Source organism: Furipterus horrens, unplaced genomic scaffold, assembly GCF_987537825.1.
Source record: "Furipterus horrens unplaced genomic scaffold, mFurHor1.1.pri manual_scaffold_5, whole genome shotgun sequence".
Taxonomy (NCBI): Eukaryota; Metazoa; Chordata; class Mammalia; order Chiroptera; family Furipteridae; genus Furipterus; species Furipterus horrens.
In genome coordinates this window covers 153,344,606-153,363,324 of record NW_028327175.1, presented here as the reverse complement: position 1 = coordinate 153,363,324, position 18,719 = coordinate 153,344,606, and the positions used below count along the sequence as shown (strand labels likewise).

General features: G+C 40.7%; 1 protein-coding gene across 3 annotated transcripts in view; it reads right to left on the bottom strand.

Annotated features, from left to right (window-relative positions):
• Positions 1-7,261: 7,261 nt before the first annotated feature.
• Positions 7,262-18,719, bottom strand: part of ARID5B (AT-rich interaction domain 5B) — a 175,093-nt gene continuing 163,635 nt past the window's right edge. For all 3 annotated transcript variants that reach the window (XM_090278075.1, XM_090278074.1, XM_090278076.1), the window contains 2 exons: positions 16,686-16,884; positions 7,262-13,321 (listed from right to left, as the gene is read on the bottom strand). In XM_090278075.1, coding sequence (XP_090134201.1) covers positions 11,180-13,321; positions 16,686-16,884 — 2,341 coding nt within the window. In that variant the 3' untranslated portion in view covers positions 7,262-11,179. The remainder of the gene's footprint in view (positions 13,322-16,685; positions 16,885-18,719) is intronic.

Below are 18,719 nucleotides of genomic sequence, written 5' to 3'. Positions count from 1 at the left end.
AAATTAACACCATAGGAAATGACCATGGTTTTTCCATGCCTTTGTGACCTGCAAGAGCTTTAACTCTCTGTCTTTAATTTAAAAGGATTAATGGTAATTTAACTTCCCAATGAAGCTATCAATGAGGGTGTTTTTTCCAAAATATTTGCCGTGGGGATCAGCATATCATAGTTTGTGTTGGATGGAGGAAACTTGTCATTCCCACATTTCTGTGGGCTCCTTCATGCCATGCACTTGAGGCGAGACACAGGGCCCAGGTTCTTTTGAAAATTAGGATTGTCTGGGTGGACTACAGCCCAGTACACACAAGCCATGGATTGTAGGTGGACGGAGTGGCAATAGAGCAAAAAGAAGTGATGAGTAAACAATGAACTCCACTAAGATGAACATCTCAAAGACTCAGGGGAGCTGAAAAAGAGCCATTAGCAAGAGGGTAGATGGAGAAGGCCCAAGGTAGCTGTGCAGGCCTCCAGTCCCTCACACCAGTAGCCTGGCAGCAAAGCTGCAGATCCTGGGGGGTGAAGTTCTGCTCTTTCAGCTCAAGACAGAGGCTGGGCTCTCGACGTTAAAGCCAGCCATCCTATATTCACAATCACAGCGTTGACAATTGCTGGTTGGGTGTCTATGGCAAGTTACTTTCTCCTTCTAAACCTCAGTTTCCTTATCTATGAAGAGTTTTAATGGAAAACTCTATGTATGAAGAATTCAGAGCCTTGTTTGTATTGCAACAAAGGATCAATAAACATTGCTATTACAAGGTCACTAAATTAGAGCTTGCATAGAAGTCCATTTTTTCATCTACCGACACTGACATCACCAGATCTGAGCTGCTTACCAATTTAAGAAAATGCCAAAGCTGGTGAAGACCATTGACTTCTGGTTCCCTTGCAGAATTTCCCAAATTAAAGAAATCTTGACTTGTTTCCTGAATATGATGTGATTTTCACACTTGGAGGGAGCGCCTTTGAGGAATCAGACATTATAAGTGCTCAAGGACTAAGAGAATCAATTGGATGTTTTTCTACTACACAGCAAAACATCATCCTTATTGAGGCACCTGTGAAATAGAACAGATACTGGTCTAAGACATACTGTGAGAGCCAGAAGGAAGGTCTGGATTTGAGGTACAACTTTGCCATAAGTGTGCTAGATGACTTTTGGCAAGTTGTTTGACCTCTCTGAGCTTTAGTTTCCACATCTGTAAACAAGGTATAATGTAAAAACCGCACAGGATTGTTATAGCAAGATTAGATATCTGGAAACAGCACAGTACTTATGTCTCTCTCACACACACACACACACACACACACACACACACACACACACACACGGAATTGTAAATGAATCTTCCTGGTTCATGAAACTAGTCCCACTACTTTGCAGCCTCAGTTTCTCGGGAGCAAGGGTGGAGACCCACACTGATCCTCCCACTCTGGACAGGCCTGTTTACTGCTCTGGGCACAGCACCCTCCCACCCATGCATGAAATAGACGCCTAAATTGTTAATCATTCCCATGATGGCCATAAAATCTGTAAAACTTGGCCCCAGAAGAAAAGTAGAGAGGTGCTCTTCTTTAATCCATGGGCACCAGTGTAGTAACTGCTTCCCTGCTCCTCTTGGCTTTGAGGCAAAGGGTCAGGCCATGGAGGCCTTCAGCTGGGGAGGAATTGCGACAGAGCCAAGGAGCAGAATGATGTGCTCCCTTGGGGATCCAAACTCTTCTAATGAGATTCCTAGAGCTTCTCAGCATGAGGCAACCAGGAAAATGTCCCACCTGCCCTGAAGGTAGGTGGGGGGGGGGGCAGTCGAGGGTGGGTAGGATGGAGGAGTGGATGGGAAGAGAGAGGGTAGGTAGGTATCCTGATAACACAGGCTGAAGAGTTGGAAGATATCTTCATATGAACATTGACATGCCTGGAATGGGAAACAGCCACCTAGTGATGGAGAGCGGAGGTTTTGGAATGAGATGAACCTGCATCGAACTTGTCTCTTTTACTCACTCCCCCAGGAACTTTGGGTCATGCACTTAGCCTTTCTGTGCCTGCATCTACTTGTGAAATGAGAATGGTAATAGCACGTATACCCATCTCTGCAGGCTGTAATGAGGAATTCATGGGAAAAAGGCATTTGGGATTATTTGCAAGGGGCTGACGAATAGTAAGGAGTTGGCACTTTCCATGTGAATGGTGATTCTTGGAGTTGTGTGATGCAACAACCCTAAACATTAGCAATTATAATGATGTTAGCTGCATGGAACTTCACTGCTTAGTAAATGTTTTCATATTCTGACAACACTGAAGGGAGACCAGGTGAGGGTTATTCATCCCCATTTTACAGATGAGTTAACTGAGGCTCAGAGGCTGTAAGCCCATGTGTCTTTACTCCATGTGTGGTGTTACATGTCAGTTTATTTTATGAAGTAGGAAAAATTTGAAATATGCAAAAATGTGTCATAATAACACTGCATTCTTTCCACCCAAATTCAACAAATATTAATATTTTGGGATTTTTGCTCCAGAAATAAATCTCACAGGCAATTTAAAGTCTTTTCCTCCATTAGATTCTCCTCCTCCCTCCTGTGAATAAGTTGATGTTAAAATGTTCCTGTTTATGTTTTCATATACCCATTAAGTACATCTATAAACAGTATTACCTTATTAAGTTTTGAATTTTTATCATACTGTGTGAACCCTTTTGCAGCATGCTTTTTGTTTCATTCAACATTATGTTTTCGATTGCTTCTTCACATTGACATTTAAAAATATTCATTTTAACGACTACATGTTATTCCTTTTGCAGATTTTTATGTTGTTTTGTGTCTCTGTAGTTTCTGTGTTATGATGAGAATCAGTGCTGCAAGCAGCAGCCTCCTACTTACTCCTTTTAATGCAAGTGTGAGGGTTCTCAGTATATACCTGGAAGTGTTCTTCTGAGTTTAGAGTAACCACATCTACAGCCTTACTGGGTTTTGTCAAATTGCTTTCCATCATGTTTCATTGAAATGACCTGTAGTACTATATTAAGTAAAAACAGTGACGTGATGGTAAATATCTTTGTGTTCCCAATTTTTAAAAGAGTGTTACAAACAAGTGAAACAAATCTGATGATAGAAATCAGGACGGTGATTGCCTACTGGGTTAGAGTTGGCCTGTTGACTGCAAAGTATCATGAAGAAATAATTTGCCAAAATAGAGATGAACTATATTCTGTTTTTGATCACGGTCACATGGCTGTACACATTTGTCAACGGTCATTGAACTTTAGACTTGAAATTTGTACATTTTACTGTCACTTTATCATTTTCTTTCTGATTTCTAAGACCCCTTTATACAGTAGAGAGATTAGCGCTATGTGATATGAATTACAATATTTATTACCCAAGTAACATTTGCAGTTTGAATTTGCTTATTTTTTGCATATAGAAATTTAATTTTTATGTAAATAATCAATCTTCTATAGTTTCTAAATTTTAAATCATAGAATGGTTTTCCTCACTCCAGGATTATTAAAAAATTATCCCATGTTTTCTTTTTGGAAAGCATTTTATGTCTTGTTTAAGCTGTGGATCCAACTTAATATTTTTCCAGGTGGCTTTTACATGTTATTATATTAATAGAATTTCTAATGTTCTACAATCTTTAGATTTCTTCTTGGTCATTATATAATATTATTTTAAATACACTTTAAATATGTATGCCATTTCCGCATGTATGCACATATATGTAATATGCATATTTATGTATGTATATATATGAATGTATATATTTAAACATTAACTTTTATACTTTGCTGATATTTTACTTAAGATTTCTGCATCTGCTTTACAAGTAAGATTGGTCTATATTTATTTCTCTTTCCACTGTCCTTTTTGGTAGTGAGGTCAAAATAAACTCATGAAAAGAATTGGGTAACTTTTCCTTTTATTCCAGTTCTCTGACAGTTCTTAAAACTGCCTGGGCCTGGTGCTTTTTTGTGTGTGAATTTTTTGACTCCTGATCAAATTTTAAATTATTATTTGAGTTTTATATTTCTTCCTGGGAAAGTTTTGTTAACTTCTATTTTTATAGAAAATGTCTTCTTTCATCTGAAATTTTCTAGTTCATAGGCTTAAAGTTAATGCTATTTTCCACTAATGTAAAAAATCTCTACTGCACCCTTTTTTATTTCCTATACTATTTCTTGGAGTCTTCTCTGTTTTTTGCATCATTAATTCACAAACAACCTTACGGTGTTCTGCTGACACTCGTGGCTGATCACTTGAATTTTGGGGCCGGGGTGGCAGAACATCCCCAGGTGTGAAGTGCAAGGACTGGGACGCTGGAATTATATTCACCATAGATTCCTTCACCCTTGGTCTGTGGGTCCTTCTCTCCTCGCCTGATCATCTCCCTCATGCTGAATACTCGCCCAGTCTCCAGAGATAAATATTGAACTACCATGGAGTTCTGAAGCAGTGTGGCTTGAATATGGCCACAGTAGCATTGCATAGACTTTCTAGAAGTTGCAGTCGCGCCTCACACAATCAGACTTAACATAAAAGGCAGGACTGGATTACAAAATGCCATAACTGTAGACTCTTTTCTTAATGATCTTTCTATGATTTATTTGTTTAGTTAGTACTTAAATGCCTACGATGTGTAAATCCTGAGTGAAAAATAATGTTAAATCTATAGTCACCCCTCATTGATTAATAAAGTTTTGGCAAGAAGACACAATGTTGCCTGCTTTAGTGTTTATGTTAAAGTTTATGTGCTGTATTGACCTATCAGTAATGGAGTCTATCTGTATATGCGCATTGGCCAATTCGACCTTCTGGAGCTCTGTTGTTTGATATAGTAACCCTTAGTCATATGTGGATATTTAAATTTTAAATGAATTAAAAAATAAATAGAATTCAAGTTAGTTCCTTCACAGTAGGCACATTCAAAGGCTCAATAGCTACATTTTCTAGTAGCTATAATACTGGAAAACTCTGAATTACAGAACATTTTCACCATCTCAGGAAGTCCCACTGGACACTCCGTGCTGGAGGGTTTCAACAATAATGAAGGTAGTAGTTGCTCTTGTATACGTGCCTCAGGGAGCAGATCATCTTGTCCTTACCAGGTTGGTTGGATATTTATGGCTATGACTAGCATGATTAAAAATAGTTTGGTTTTTTAAGTATGTTAAACAAATGTATTAGATTTTTTTTTTAATGCCAGGAATTAACCTGGAAATTCCAAAATTCAGAAATTTGAATTAGTCAAAGCCCAAATTAATGTGATTTACTGTGCTCCCTAGGTCAATCTTGAAGGCTAAGCTTTCTTTCATATTATTCCTGCCCAGAGGTCACTCCCTCCATCCCTCCCTCTCCTGTCATTTATCCCTTTTCTGGTCACTATCAGCCGTAAAACATTTGTCAGCTGTGGCCACTTTCCTATAATAAATCACTGGGCGTTTTCATTGCCTTTGCACTACAAGTGACATCTTGAGCAAAAGCACCTTCCTTCCCAACAGTATTTGCCAGTTAGGCCTGGTAAAAACAGATAACTTATCATGATATTTCCTGTTGTGGATGATTCAAGTATCAGATCTATATATGCTGAATGTGTCATAGATGGAAGAACATTCTTTTGATGTACTCAAAACAAGTCACATGATATGGTGAAGAAATACGTATGAATCAGAATGAGAGAACAAGGAGCCCATGGGGCCAGGGGTTCTTCCTGTGTTGGGTGTGTTTGGATTAATCAAAGGTTGATAGCCGACAAGAAGATGGTGAGGCCCCTAATGTGTTGCTGCAACTTCTGCTGGCCTGAAGGTGGGCAAGGTCTTTAAGGGACTCAACCTCAGTAAGAAAAAGGGTTGTGGGTCATTTATTAAAATGCGTCCTCCCAAGTTGTGATATGATTGCTAGCAGCTTCCTCTTTTCTATTCAATGTCCCCCCTGATCAGATGGTGTGGGTTGTAAACCAAGAGACTCATCAAAGTCTGTCCGTGTTCTCCCTCTTTGCAATCTCTGGGACCCATTCAGATAGGACCACAGGGTGCTACTTTGTGTATGCCTCATTTCAACTATTAATAAACTAAGCAAATCCAGGGGAATCCTAGATGAAGAGGATTAAGGGGACAGAAGATCAGAAATCTTTGACTATTATCACCAGACATCAGAATATGCTCTTTTCCTGGCTTTTCAATCTTTCCCGAGTAGCCATCTATTATCCCATTTAATCCATCACCAAGTCTGTTCATCCTTCCTTCTAAGGACCTCTGAAGTGTGTCCACTCTTCCATTCCACCATCCCAAGTGAAATGACTAGCATCTTGGTGTTAGATTGCTCTCCATCTGCCTTCACACAGGAGGCAGAGAGTGATATTGAAAAAGACAAATTCGAACACATCATTTTCCTGCTTAAACCTCTTCTTGCTTAGGATAAAGACAAAAATGCTCCACTTGGTCTATTGGTCTACTGCTATACTCTCTAACCTCACTCAACCTCATTCTCTGGACCTTGTAATTAATTATGCTTCTCTCACACAGGCTTTTTCTTAGATTCTTATGATAAGCCAAACTTGTTTCTGCCTTGGGGTTTTTGTATCTGTGGTCCCCCGTCCTTGGATTCGGCTTCTCCCAATTCCCTCTTATCTGGTTAACTGATAATCATCCTCCATGTACCAGTTTAGTCACTACTTCCTCTTTACGTGTCACTTTAGTCATCATACTCCTCTTCCCCAGAACTAGGTCAGGCTGAGGTTTTATATTTACACGGGTGACTATTTGATTAACTCTCCTTCCTGTGAGATTTAAGCACCAGAGACAATAATCATTTTTCACTCACCATCGTATTCCCAGCTCCTAACACCATGCTTGGTAACTGAGGCATGAGTAAATCTTTGTTGACTGAATGAGCAGTGATTTTTGTTATCTGCTAGGAGAGGAGTATGGTATACAAAGGAAGTCACAGGCCTAAAAGCCCTGGGTTCAAATCCTGATTCTGCAATTCTGTTATCAGGTGATCTTGGGCAAGTTGATTTACCTACCAAAGCTTTAGTTTTCTTAGCGGTAAAATGGGCATAGCCCTATTTACATGGCATTGTGAAGATTCAAGGTACTGTATGCCAACTGGGCACTCAGGAGGTTTTCAACCACCTACGGACCTCATCATCATCACAATTATTATTGCTATTATCCAATTTGGAGACAATGGGGTAGAAAGTACTCTAGTGAGGTCATGGGGCTCTTAGGGAAGAAGTGAAAGAATACTCATACTCAAAAGGAAACAGATAGTAACATTTTTTATTAAATATTACAGTGGATCAAAAAGTACAAAATATCTCTTGCCTGCTATGTGATTGGGAAACTATTGGCACGTAATACAGTATCAAAAGCAGTAATAAGTACAATTTGGAAAACATACAAAATTGAGTGTTTATAGTTGGCTCAGCATTCTTCTGGTAGTGTTTAAACTAATGCAAAGGTTACTCAATAACCTCTCCATTGGGAAACTATATAATATCACTGGGCCATGTTGCTATATACAAATAATCACCTTACAGAGCAGAGGTTACATAGCTGGAATCACCAAAAGTATACAATATTTACAACACAGGAAAATTTAAAAAAGTATAAACAGCCAAGAGATTATGCTGCTATTCTTCAGACATATTTCAACCATGGGGAGACAAGCAGAATATGAAATACATCAACAGCCAACACTGGAATTTAAGTGCTCAAGATAATCATTGCAATGGTGTGGGCACACTTGTTCCCATTTCTCTTTAAAATTGGGACAAGAGGAAAACTGGACCAGATGGGACTTGGCTGACCACCACCAAATGTGACTTTGTGGGACACGAGTGAAGAGAAATAAATGGTTCTCTTTGAAGGCACACTACATAAAATATTTTTGTAGGATCACCTCGAAATTTCCATCAGACACACCAACACAGTGAAATACAGTACTTGAGAATTCATGCACCAGGTCAGAAAGTTGTAAAGTCAACACTGAGTTTTAACAAACCCTTCTGTATATGCCCTGATAAACAAGTGAACTTAAGAGCTTCTAGCTAGTCAATAAATAAGTCAGTCCTGTGGCAAATATTACAAGTTCCAATCACTTAGTAGGAGAATACTTTATTCTGAAACTTGGTTGGGCTGTTTTTTCTTTTTCTTTCTTTTCTTTTTTTTTTTTTTATGTTGAGTTGCCAAAAGTTAAACCAGAAGTTGCATGGAAAGGCTTTTAAAAAATATTATTTGGAATCTCCAAATCTCCAGTAAATCACAGACTTAGTGCATTTTGAATTGCAACATTTCTTGGAAGCCACACTCAGTAAATAGATTTATGACTCCATTGCCAATTAGATCCCACAGTTTCCTTTACAGAACTACCAATAACAATGGTCTGATTGCACAAAGAAAGGCTTGTGCAATTCCATTCAATAATAAGGCCCCTTGAACTCAAACAATGCAAACAAAGCCCTATTTAAGACTTTTTAAAATGTAGTTCTCAGCCAATGAAGAATTCAATGGTCTTTTTGAAAGATTTCCAAGATCTCTGTGCAGAGTTTTAAAACAAATAACACACTGCTTCTGTTGGGAATGTATGCTCCCATTTCTCTTTATTTGTCCTGATGTTTTGCCGAGGGTATGAGCTTCCTCAGACAGAAACAGTGACTCTCCTCTTGGAAGAGAAGAGAAAAACAAAAGCTGGACTATGTTAACATTGTTTGAAAATGGTGTGATCGAATTCCAACATGATGAAAGCAGACTGAAATCATCCCAGTGGGGAAAACAAATGCCCCATATTCTAAACAGATAGGTGAGCTCCACCAGGGACAGACGGCCCCCATTTTCTTTGAGAAACAAACTCATCGAAACCATGTCCGATCTAGCCCATGTCTGCAGCAGAAACACTGGAGTTCGCTTCATCTTTCATGTCCTCTGATTCTGTGACCATTCAATCTAGTGCAACTTTCTTATATCGGTCCTGGCTAGCAATTTGCCAGCTGGAATTGAGATTTCCCCCCTCTATCTTGTGCAATAGCAGGATAATCTGCACTCACACATTTATAATCTAAATTCTACTAGTCTATCTATGGTTCTATTAAATATATATATATTATTCCACAGGAAGGTAAATAATTAATTGAAGCAAATGGAACTCTTTAACACTAGATCTCTACATTCTTTTGTTTCCACCTTTGGATATTAAGTATGTTACATTGAATATTTGGCTTCGTATCATGGAGACATTTCAATACAAATGCACGGCATGCATGGCTTCGTTTAAGAGCCGCAGTTTCATTGTTTACCAGTTTTGATTATTTTGCAGTCAAGTTACCTACTTAGAAGTTGAAAATTGTCATCAATTTTCATAGAATTAAATATCTCAGAGGTAAAAGACTTGGTTAACTATGGTTCTAATGCCTATTGGTAGTGTTGGGGGAGGGGAGGGTTGGCTAGGGAGTTCATCAAAGCATTCTTATCAGCAGGGATGGGACTTGGAAAGAAAATCACTCTTTGTATGGATCGACTTTTAACACACTTAGAAAATGCATCCACCTTGATGTTAGTTACATCTTGGCAGCAAATGCAATGAAGTGGCAGAAATGACAATACACATTCTCCACATCTCTTGACTGCTTGCACAGCTTGACCATTTCTTTCCAACACTAAAATAAATTATAAAGCGGCTGTATTGTCAGGTGGTTACAAACATGACTCCAGCCATCGGATGTGAGTGCATACACATAAAACCCATGCCCAGGAAACCCAAAGAGGGTGACTTTCTTTTGAAATGGGTAATCCAGGATGCCAATTTTCCCCACACATGTGGCCTGGAAGGTTCTTCTTGGGAACAACAAGAAATGAACTTGATGAAGGCAACATGACTACCTATTACTCTGGAGACCACAGCCCAGGGGAAGGTACCTGGAGCATGGGCCTCCGGCTGCTCATTTTCTTCTGGCGAGTCAAGCTCCACCCTCCTCCCAACCCCCTTTCCCGGACTGCTTCAATGGATCATGGCCAACACCAATGTAAATCATTCTGGCTCCTGTTCTAATTTCTGAAATTCCTAAAATATCTGTGCAGCCCACAAGTATGTCCTTCAGACTCTGTTGTTATTCAGCAGCTTGCTGCCAGTGAGGTTTTTGTTTTTATGATTTCTCTGGTATGTAGGACAGTTTCACAGCCTAGATAACGTAAGTACAATGCTCAATATTTTCACATCACCCAATACTTCAAAGCAAAGCATTTGGTCGGGTAAGCAGTGTATAAGCTCTTTCAACTATGCCATTTATGAGGAACAGAGTCTGTAAGTTGTGGACCTGCACAGGAACGTCCTTTGCACTATGGTGTGCTCAACTGTTTCTTTTTCATTTGTTCCACTAGAATCAGTTGCTTCAATTTGTAAACAATAACTTTACCACCCAAAGCTGCTCAAAATGATAAGATGTGGAAAAAATTACAAACACACATCAACAACTAGGACAGTCAGCCTTTAAAACAAAACAGAATAAAACGAAACAAAAACAGAAGACCTGCAAACAAAAATGATACTGTTTAATTAAAAAATAATAATAAAAGGACAAGAAGGAACTGGGAGGAAATGGAACTACCTGTATATAAATTAGGAGAGCAAACAGTGATACGGGTAGTTTTAAGAAGCAAATATATACAGTCAGTTTAACAGTGTTTACTTCTCTGGATTGTTTAATAGTGTCAAAACGAAATATCTATTGAAGTTTCACTATACATTGCATTGATTGAACCTTGGAGAGTTATATGAAAACAGGGGCATCCCTTGGCATATGTTTGCCAGTCTTCCTTGCCCCTTCCTTTGAAATGCCTGCCCCCTTTATGCCCAGATTGTTTCCTGCCCATCGGAACTCAGATGGGGTCTTCAAAGTTCTTCCTGGATACACATAAATCCATTCGCAAGACCCCTGTGCGAAGTGAACCATCTGGGGTGCAGGGGCCTCTGTGTTGGAAGGGACCCAAGATAGACCAGCCAAGGCTGGTGTCGTCCCAGAAAAATCAGGTATGTTTACCTCCCCTCCTGGCTGCTTTGGCTGGAACTGATCTTACCCCCAGATTAGAAGAAATACGGACTTCTAATTCTATAAGCCATCACGCCCAGGGTAAGGAGTGAAGCTCTTTTCGCCACGCCATTGGGAGTGCTAGGAAGAGCTGCGCTTACAGTTTTGTACTGGGGTGTACGGACGACAGCTGGGAAGATGGAAAGGCAGCTTGAGGATTTATAGCAGCTAATGGGTAAATGCTGTTGTGCAAAAGGTCCCCATATGAACTTCCTACAGGCGTGGCTGCGGCCAAGTGTCTGTACAGCTGCTGAGAATTTGTTGGTGATGTAAAAATTCCTCTTTGCATCACAAGCGAGTGGAAAGCCAGGGGCTGCATGAGTGGAGAAAGAACAGTCTGATTTTTCAAGTACTGCAGAGAATGAGAATACCCTGCTGGGAGCCTGGAGTTGAGGCCCGAGTTACACAGGCTCCCAGAATACAAACTTGGGAAGATAGGGGAGGAGAGCGGGAGCTTGTGACCTTCCGACGCACCCCCGGAATGCCCACCGTGAGCCACCTTGCTGCCTTCGCTCTCCTGCTCACAGGCTTTCTCCTTCCCAGAGACCTCCTTGGATGGGTCCAAGGGCGACACGGCCCGGGCCTTTTTCCCAGCAATCACGAGGTCCAAATCCTCCAGGCTGCGCTTTATGGGACGTGCTGCGCCTATGTTCTGAGGGCTCATTTTCCGGTGCAGGATAGGGTGGACCATGCCTTCCATCTTCCTGAAATTCTCCAGTCTCACATGGTGAGGTTTTCCCGACCTTGAGAGCGCTTCAGGGTATTTTTTAGGAGCTGACATGGTCATGGGTGATACCCGACAGGCTTTGGGGTGACAGTCTCGACTGTGGCTGTTTATGACCTGGAACTGGGAGATGCCTTTGCTCTCTTGGGGCCCTGTGGCCGAATGGGCCAGACCCAGGACCTTTCCCATGGGCTTGTGTGGGTTCTTAGGAAGGCTCAGATCTGTTGGCTGGTCGTCCATGGTGGCTTCTGCTGCAGCCGACTTTTTGTCCTGCAGATGTATAGACGAGAGATAGTTTGCATGGAGCTTTTCTTGATGTTTGTGGGAAGAGAAAGAACTATTTTCCGATTCCCTGTACATATCCCTGCATGGGTACTTGGATGTCTGTTCATTATGAAGATGGTGTTCGGTGTGTCTATAGAGGCTGTGGAGATGAGGAGAGGAGTAGAAATCAGCCAGGAAGCTGGGCACATGGGAATGGGGGAGTGCCCTTTTCTCTAATAGTTTCTCCTTGCCCTCCTGCATTTCTTGCTTCAGGACATAGGAGTCAGCGAGGGGGCTGAGGTGATGCTTGGAGAAGCTGCAGCGGTGGGGATCCGAGCGACTCAGTTTGTCATGCTTAAAAATGTCATTGATGCCCTTTCTGTCCTCAGAGGGTTTGCTTCTGAAACTCTGCACGTGCTGAATCACCGACGGCCGGCTGACTGCCGTGTGATCCGTGCTTTGGCCGTGATGGACCTGGGACAAACCCGAACACAGGTCATCCCTGGCAATCAGTTTCTTTTTGCTGATCAAAGGGGGTGGGGAGCCATAGGGATAGCTGCTGGAGAGGCTGGCCCCACTCACTTGGGACAAAAGCTTTTTCTTGGCCAGCGGGGACATGATGCCTGGGTTGCCCCTTGAGTAGAGCAGCGGGGTGTAGTTGAGTCCGTGGTTCTCGTTCATGGGCCCAGTCAGGTCTTTGTCTTTGAACATGTCAAATGATTGGACCACAAGGACCTTTGGGGTCTGCTTTAGTGCATTGTGGATGTCGTCACTGCCCAGCTGGTCCACCTTCACGGTGCAGTTGGCGATGTAATCTGCCATTGCGGGCATTTTGTCATCGTCCACCTCGCTCTGGCTTGCCAGCGGGGGCTGTGCGGTGGGGAAGCCTGGGAAGGGTGTGTCTTGGAGTTCATTCTCAGGGCTCCAGGGCTTGGGTTCTGACTTTGAGTCCACAAGAGCACTGGGAGAAGCGAGAGACTGTTTGCCAGCCCCGGGGTCTCTTTCAGGGGCCGGAGGGGCACTCGAGAGTGGAGGAGCAGGTCCCTTATCTCCCGCCTCCTCTGACACCTTCTCACTGTTGGCACCTGGATCTGTTTTGCTGTCCTTTTCTGGCTCTGCTGTAGACACCAGGGGCCTCGCTGCAAAATCCTGGTATCCTTCCATTTTTTTCTTCATGTCTGCTGCTGGGAGAGGCTCAGTGGTGCTTTTCTGGTTTAAAGTCTCTTGCTCCTTCTCTTGCTCTGATGAAACCTGATAAAATATTACAAGACAGTCAGAAGAAAGCTAAATGCATTGACACGTTTTGCTATGAAATAAAATATTAAACACAGCAGTTTTTCCTAAACACAGGCTTGTCAATCAGCTCACGGAGTTTCTGTAAAGCTTTATCACTCCCCAATCACAGCTCTAAACAAAGAAATCTAAATTACAGAAACATTAGGGGGAATATGCATATTCACTTTAAGTCCCTTATGAGACACTTATCAAAATATCAGAGTGTTATGTACTGATGGTATACAATCATATCACTTCTTGATTCTAATATATAGCTTAATTTTGAGGTTGTCTTCTTGTCAAATCAGTCAATTATCCAAATGGGTTTTAAATTACATGTTGTGCTTTATGACACTTTGGAGAAAGGTTTTTTTAAAGCATCTCTCTTTCAGAAATCTAACCACCCCCGTGTCAACAACAAACTCACTATAACTCCCTGCCTTTCTTTGTGGGAGCTTATCTTGTGCTAATGTGTCCAATTTGAGGTATAAAATTAGCGATGCTTAAGTGTTAGTAATTTCTGCTCAGTGCCATGTGGCATTCAGATAAGATAAAATATTGAAAAATGATGCAGATGCAACATCAGCCTGTCTACCTAAGGGACAGAAGGATGCTAAGTCCTCCTAGGCTGCAGCAAATTACATTTCTGTTAAAGCTAAAAATGAAGTTGTCAAAATGCAGGCAGCGAGCGCCACCATGAACACAACTTTTCTGTTCACTGAAATAAATTGTAGTTAATGAGATGGATGCTCTTTATGCATCCCTACTGACAGAGTTTGGGGGCACAATTTGACCCATTCATTGCAGTACGTAGCTGTGCAAACTATGACCTTGGAAGGTCATTTTAACTTTCCATCTGTGACCCAGCTGACTGACAAACTCTTTCAAAACTTCTGTCACTCTCCCCTTACATGTCTTAGTGGAGAACAGTCCCAAAACAGTTGTATTGAACTAGTCTTTCTTCCCCTTTTCCATCTCATCCGGCGAACATTGTTCTTCTTTGTTAAGAAAAGAAGTTTCAACCACATTAGCATTTTCGGGTAAGACTGAGGAATTAGTCCCTTATGAGGGATATATAAAAACAAAAAATTTAAGTAATCACACCCATTTAATAGATATTTCTCTTAAATTCACTTAAAGATGTCATTGTTTTTTAGGGATGTATAGTACCTAAGAGCCTTTGTGTACCATCTTTCTTTTTTTATACTAACAGCGGCCTTTTCCAGTGTAAATATCATTACTTGTTCTACATTAACAATCATCATTGGTCGTTTGAGCATTTATATTATGTGAAAATACAGAAAAATGAGTACAGCAAGGAAAAAAAGGACATTTCATTTAAATGTTAGTTTCTCACGGGACTGTAGTTTGAAGTGGGGCTATAGGGAATACTCAGTTCCACTGAAGTTTCTATGACCTAGGCCTTCGGTTTTCCATGCTTCTGGTTGTAAAACAGGTTTAGGAGGTCTTTAAAATCTAGGCAGAAAAAGGTAAAGGATCCTTTTTCTAGGATTAAATTTTTTTATCTACCCTTAGTATGTTAAACGGTTTCTCTCCACTAGGCAACTTGCAATCCAATTAAAGATATTGGATTTGACTAGAAGGGCTTAATAAGCCCTCCTATCTCTATTGACTTCACTGCTTCATACAGAGAACATCAAAAATGAAAAACAATTCAAACAACGACAACAATAAAGTTTTAACCAAAAACTCCAGACACATAATCAATGAGAAGAAATATACCTGATTAATAACATGGTTCTCTATTGGAGGTGGGGAACAATTCTTACTATAAGGTCGACCTTGAAGAGGGTGTGAGATTATGGGTAGTTTAGATCACCTGATCACAATAACCTCTGACATTCAAGACACTGGCAGCTGCCTGAAGGGAACTGTTGGGACCAAGAGGAAAAAGGGAGCCTTACGGCTTTAAGAGTTTCTATGCACTGCAGGACATCTGGCTCTACTTCTGACAATGGCCATCGCCTCAGATAATGGGCTCGGGACATAGGCTGAGGATTCCTTCCACAATGCACAGATCAACCATGTTAAACTCCATCCCAAAAGTGGAGCCATTCAAAGGTCAGCTGTCCTCTTGGTCCTCAGTTTGCCCCCTGGTGCTTTGGCAATGTTGTACATATGGCATATCATAGAACTCACTGATCCCAAACCCTATAATAAATCACCAGGCCAACAGGCTAAAGGAAGAATGGAATGTAAGCCTTAACTTGGAATTTCTTGTTTTGGGCCATTTATGTTGCAAGCTTGCAGATGTTTAGAAATCTCTGCATCATCTCCCCTCCCCCACCCTTTCTTAATTACCAGAGTTTAAGATAATTGTGAAACAAAAATAAAAACATAGATAAATTTTGTCTTCATATTAATATTACCTTCTTACACAGGATTCAGTTGGGTAAGTTGAATTCTAGTTAGGAGATTGTTGTTGTGTTTGTATTGTGTGAGTTTTAAACCAGTGTTTAATTAAGGAGTCCCTTATGTGTTCATTATAAAGCTGATTTTTTAGGGGGTGTTTAATATCAGCAACAAAATTCCCTCTGGGGTTGGATTCTAGAACATACTGTCTCCAAATGTGGCTGCTAGGTTTTTTTATTTTTTATTTTTTTTATTTTATGGGAAGCAGTGATTTTATTATTCATGTTGAAACAGAGCCCAGACCAGCTTCCATGATTGGCTGTGTGCTGACATTAATGGCTTCCACCAAAGCACTGTTGGGGGCTGCGGGTAGCTGAGGCTTGTTTTAAAAGGTTCAGAAACTACCTGTTAACATGAGAGATAATAATGGTTTCAGAGGAACCATTTCAAAATTTCCCCATAAATAATATGTACTTAAGATGTTTCTAAATTGGTCTCAACCCATGGCTGCTGCCCAGAGGTCAATTACAGGAGGCAAAGGAGTCTCTCATGTTTTCAGGACAGTCCTGCAGAGACACAGCACATCAGTTTCAACACCCCTCCCTGCTAGAACCCACAACACGTGTTTGCAAGTCATTCCACCTCCTCAGATGGACTTGCTGTGACATGGCAGAGAAGCCCCTTCTTTCCAACTGGAGTCCCTTGGCTTCACAGAGATGAAGCTCTGGCTCCTTCTATCTCAAAGTCAGTGGTCGCCATCCGTTTGCTATGGGATGTTCGCATCTTTCTGGATGGTATTCTTGGCCTATCCCATGCAATACCACACACTGCCTTTCAGATCTGATGATCTGATTGCTCAGTCTAGTTCTGCAACTGTGCAGGGTCACAGCTATGGGTACAGGGCTCTGGGAGACCCTGAGGCAGGACACGTCTCGAGGAGGTATTTCTGTGGAAGAAAGCCACTCACCTCAGATGCATCCTGGGGCTTTGGGGCATTCTCTTTTTCTTTCTTGCTCTTAGGGATTTCATGTTTGATGCGTTTGGTTCCTGAAACTTTTGTTTTATTCTCATTTTCCTGTGAACTGTTCTCCTGTTTCCGAGGTTTGATTGGAGGCAGGGGCTTATCTTCCTCTCCTTTAATAAACCTTTCATAAGGCAGGATTAATCTAAAAGGATATCAGAAGAGATGATCAATCAGGGGAGGTAATTCCATTAGCATCGATGTTATGAGTGTATTTTCTTTTTTCAATACAAGCAATTTATTGCATGACTTCATTTCCAGTGACACCAATGCTCTTTTAGAAACTTACTCCATAGTTACTTCCCTACTCAAAACCAGTACCTGGTGACACATACTTCTCTGCAAGACCACTTTCTGGTTTTGTGAATCTATACTCCAAGGATAACAATGGAAGCATCCAAGGTTACATCATCACTAGCCCTGGAACCCAGCTTAGTGTCAGCAACAATATCACAGTAGCAATAGCAACAATAACGAAAGCTGCTGTTTATTTTCATCATGTTGCCAACAGCTATTTATTGAGCACCTATTATGGGTCAGGCACTGTTCTAGGCACTGAGATACAGCAACAAAATATTCAATGCCCCTGACCTCATGAGGCTTTTATTCCAGTATGTACTAGTATTTGCCAGGTAATGTCCTAGGTATATGTAATCTCACTAATATCCTTATGGAGTAAATTACCATATTACTTATTATAATCATACCAATGGAGTAAATTACCGTATTATTTATTATAATCATATCAATAATAATAGTTACTATTAACTGATGAGACAACTGAGGCCCAAAAAGGTTAAAGAATTTGCTTAAGAGTCACACCATTTGAAAGAGGTAGAATTTGAACCTATTTTTGCCCATCTCCAAAGGTAATATTTTCATCATGCCAAAATATAGACCAGACGCTTAAGACAAAGATGTTAATGGGAGGCAAGCACAGCGTGGCTGAGAGAGAGCTGTCTTATCCAGCAGCTCTGGCAGGGTAGCTGACTGCAGCACGAGGAGCTCTGTTTGGGAGTGCCAGTGCTAAGTAAAAGAAGGCCCAGTAAGAAGGGAGGTAGACAGACTACTCTAGTCACAAAAATCAGAGGACTAAAAAATTCAAGCATTTTAATTACATAACTTCTCATACAAAGGGCATAAAATTGCTCCAAAAAGAGAAACATCAAACAGCTCTAGTTTTAATCTGTTTCCCCTTTGCAACGTAGCTCTTGATCTGAAAGGGAAAAATAGCTGATGTAATTAAAAGGGATGGATTGCATTACAATCTCAGTTTCAACTTCAGTGATTAAAGTTTTTATAATGCATTTGGTATGATTAATGACTCACTGTGGGATTAATACAAGACTCAGCCTTAAAAATATGAACTTTAATACAGCAAACATAATTTGTTTTAAATAAGGCAAGTTGACTCAATGAAGAAAATGTACTTGGCTTATAAACAACATAAATCTGTTCAAATATTGGGAACCCTAATTATTTTTAAACTAAGACTCCCAGGCAGAAACTTCTTTGGTTTGGATATTTGTTAGCTATCCTGAAATCGGTTTCTAACTACGCAATTTGGATCTGCACTACTTAAATATATGCACAACTATTCAGGTTTGCGAGTACAGACATGGGGACATTTGTGATCATAACATTTCACTCTTCAGTAAAATACCAAGTAGATGATGGGAAAATCAAATCCCAATTTATAGCATATTAGGAACAAAATTCACTTACTGAGCATGCTCGGACAAGGTACGTGCAAGGAGGCATGAGTAATAGTTTCGAGCCCTCCATCTGGCAGGGGGCCAGCCACGAAGACCAACACAGCCCATGGGGAATAGTTATCTTCAGATCCCATTACAAACTGAGTTTAAACATGTTACAGCTGCTAAAACTGGAAACTGTTCTCTCCATGTAGACTTAGTAAAATAATATATGGCTGCCAAATACCTGCTTCCCACTGTAATATTACAGTTAATGTTTATATAA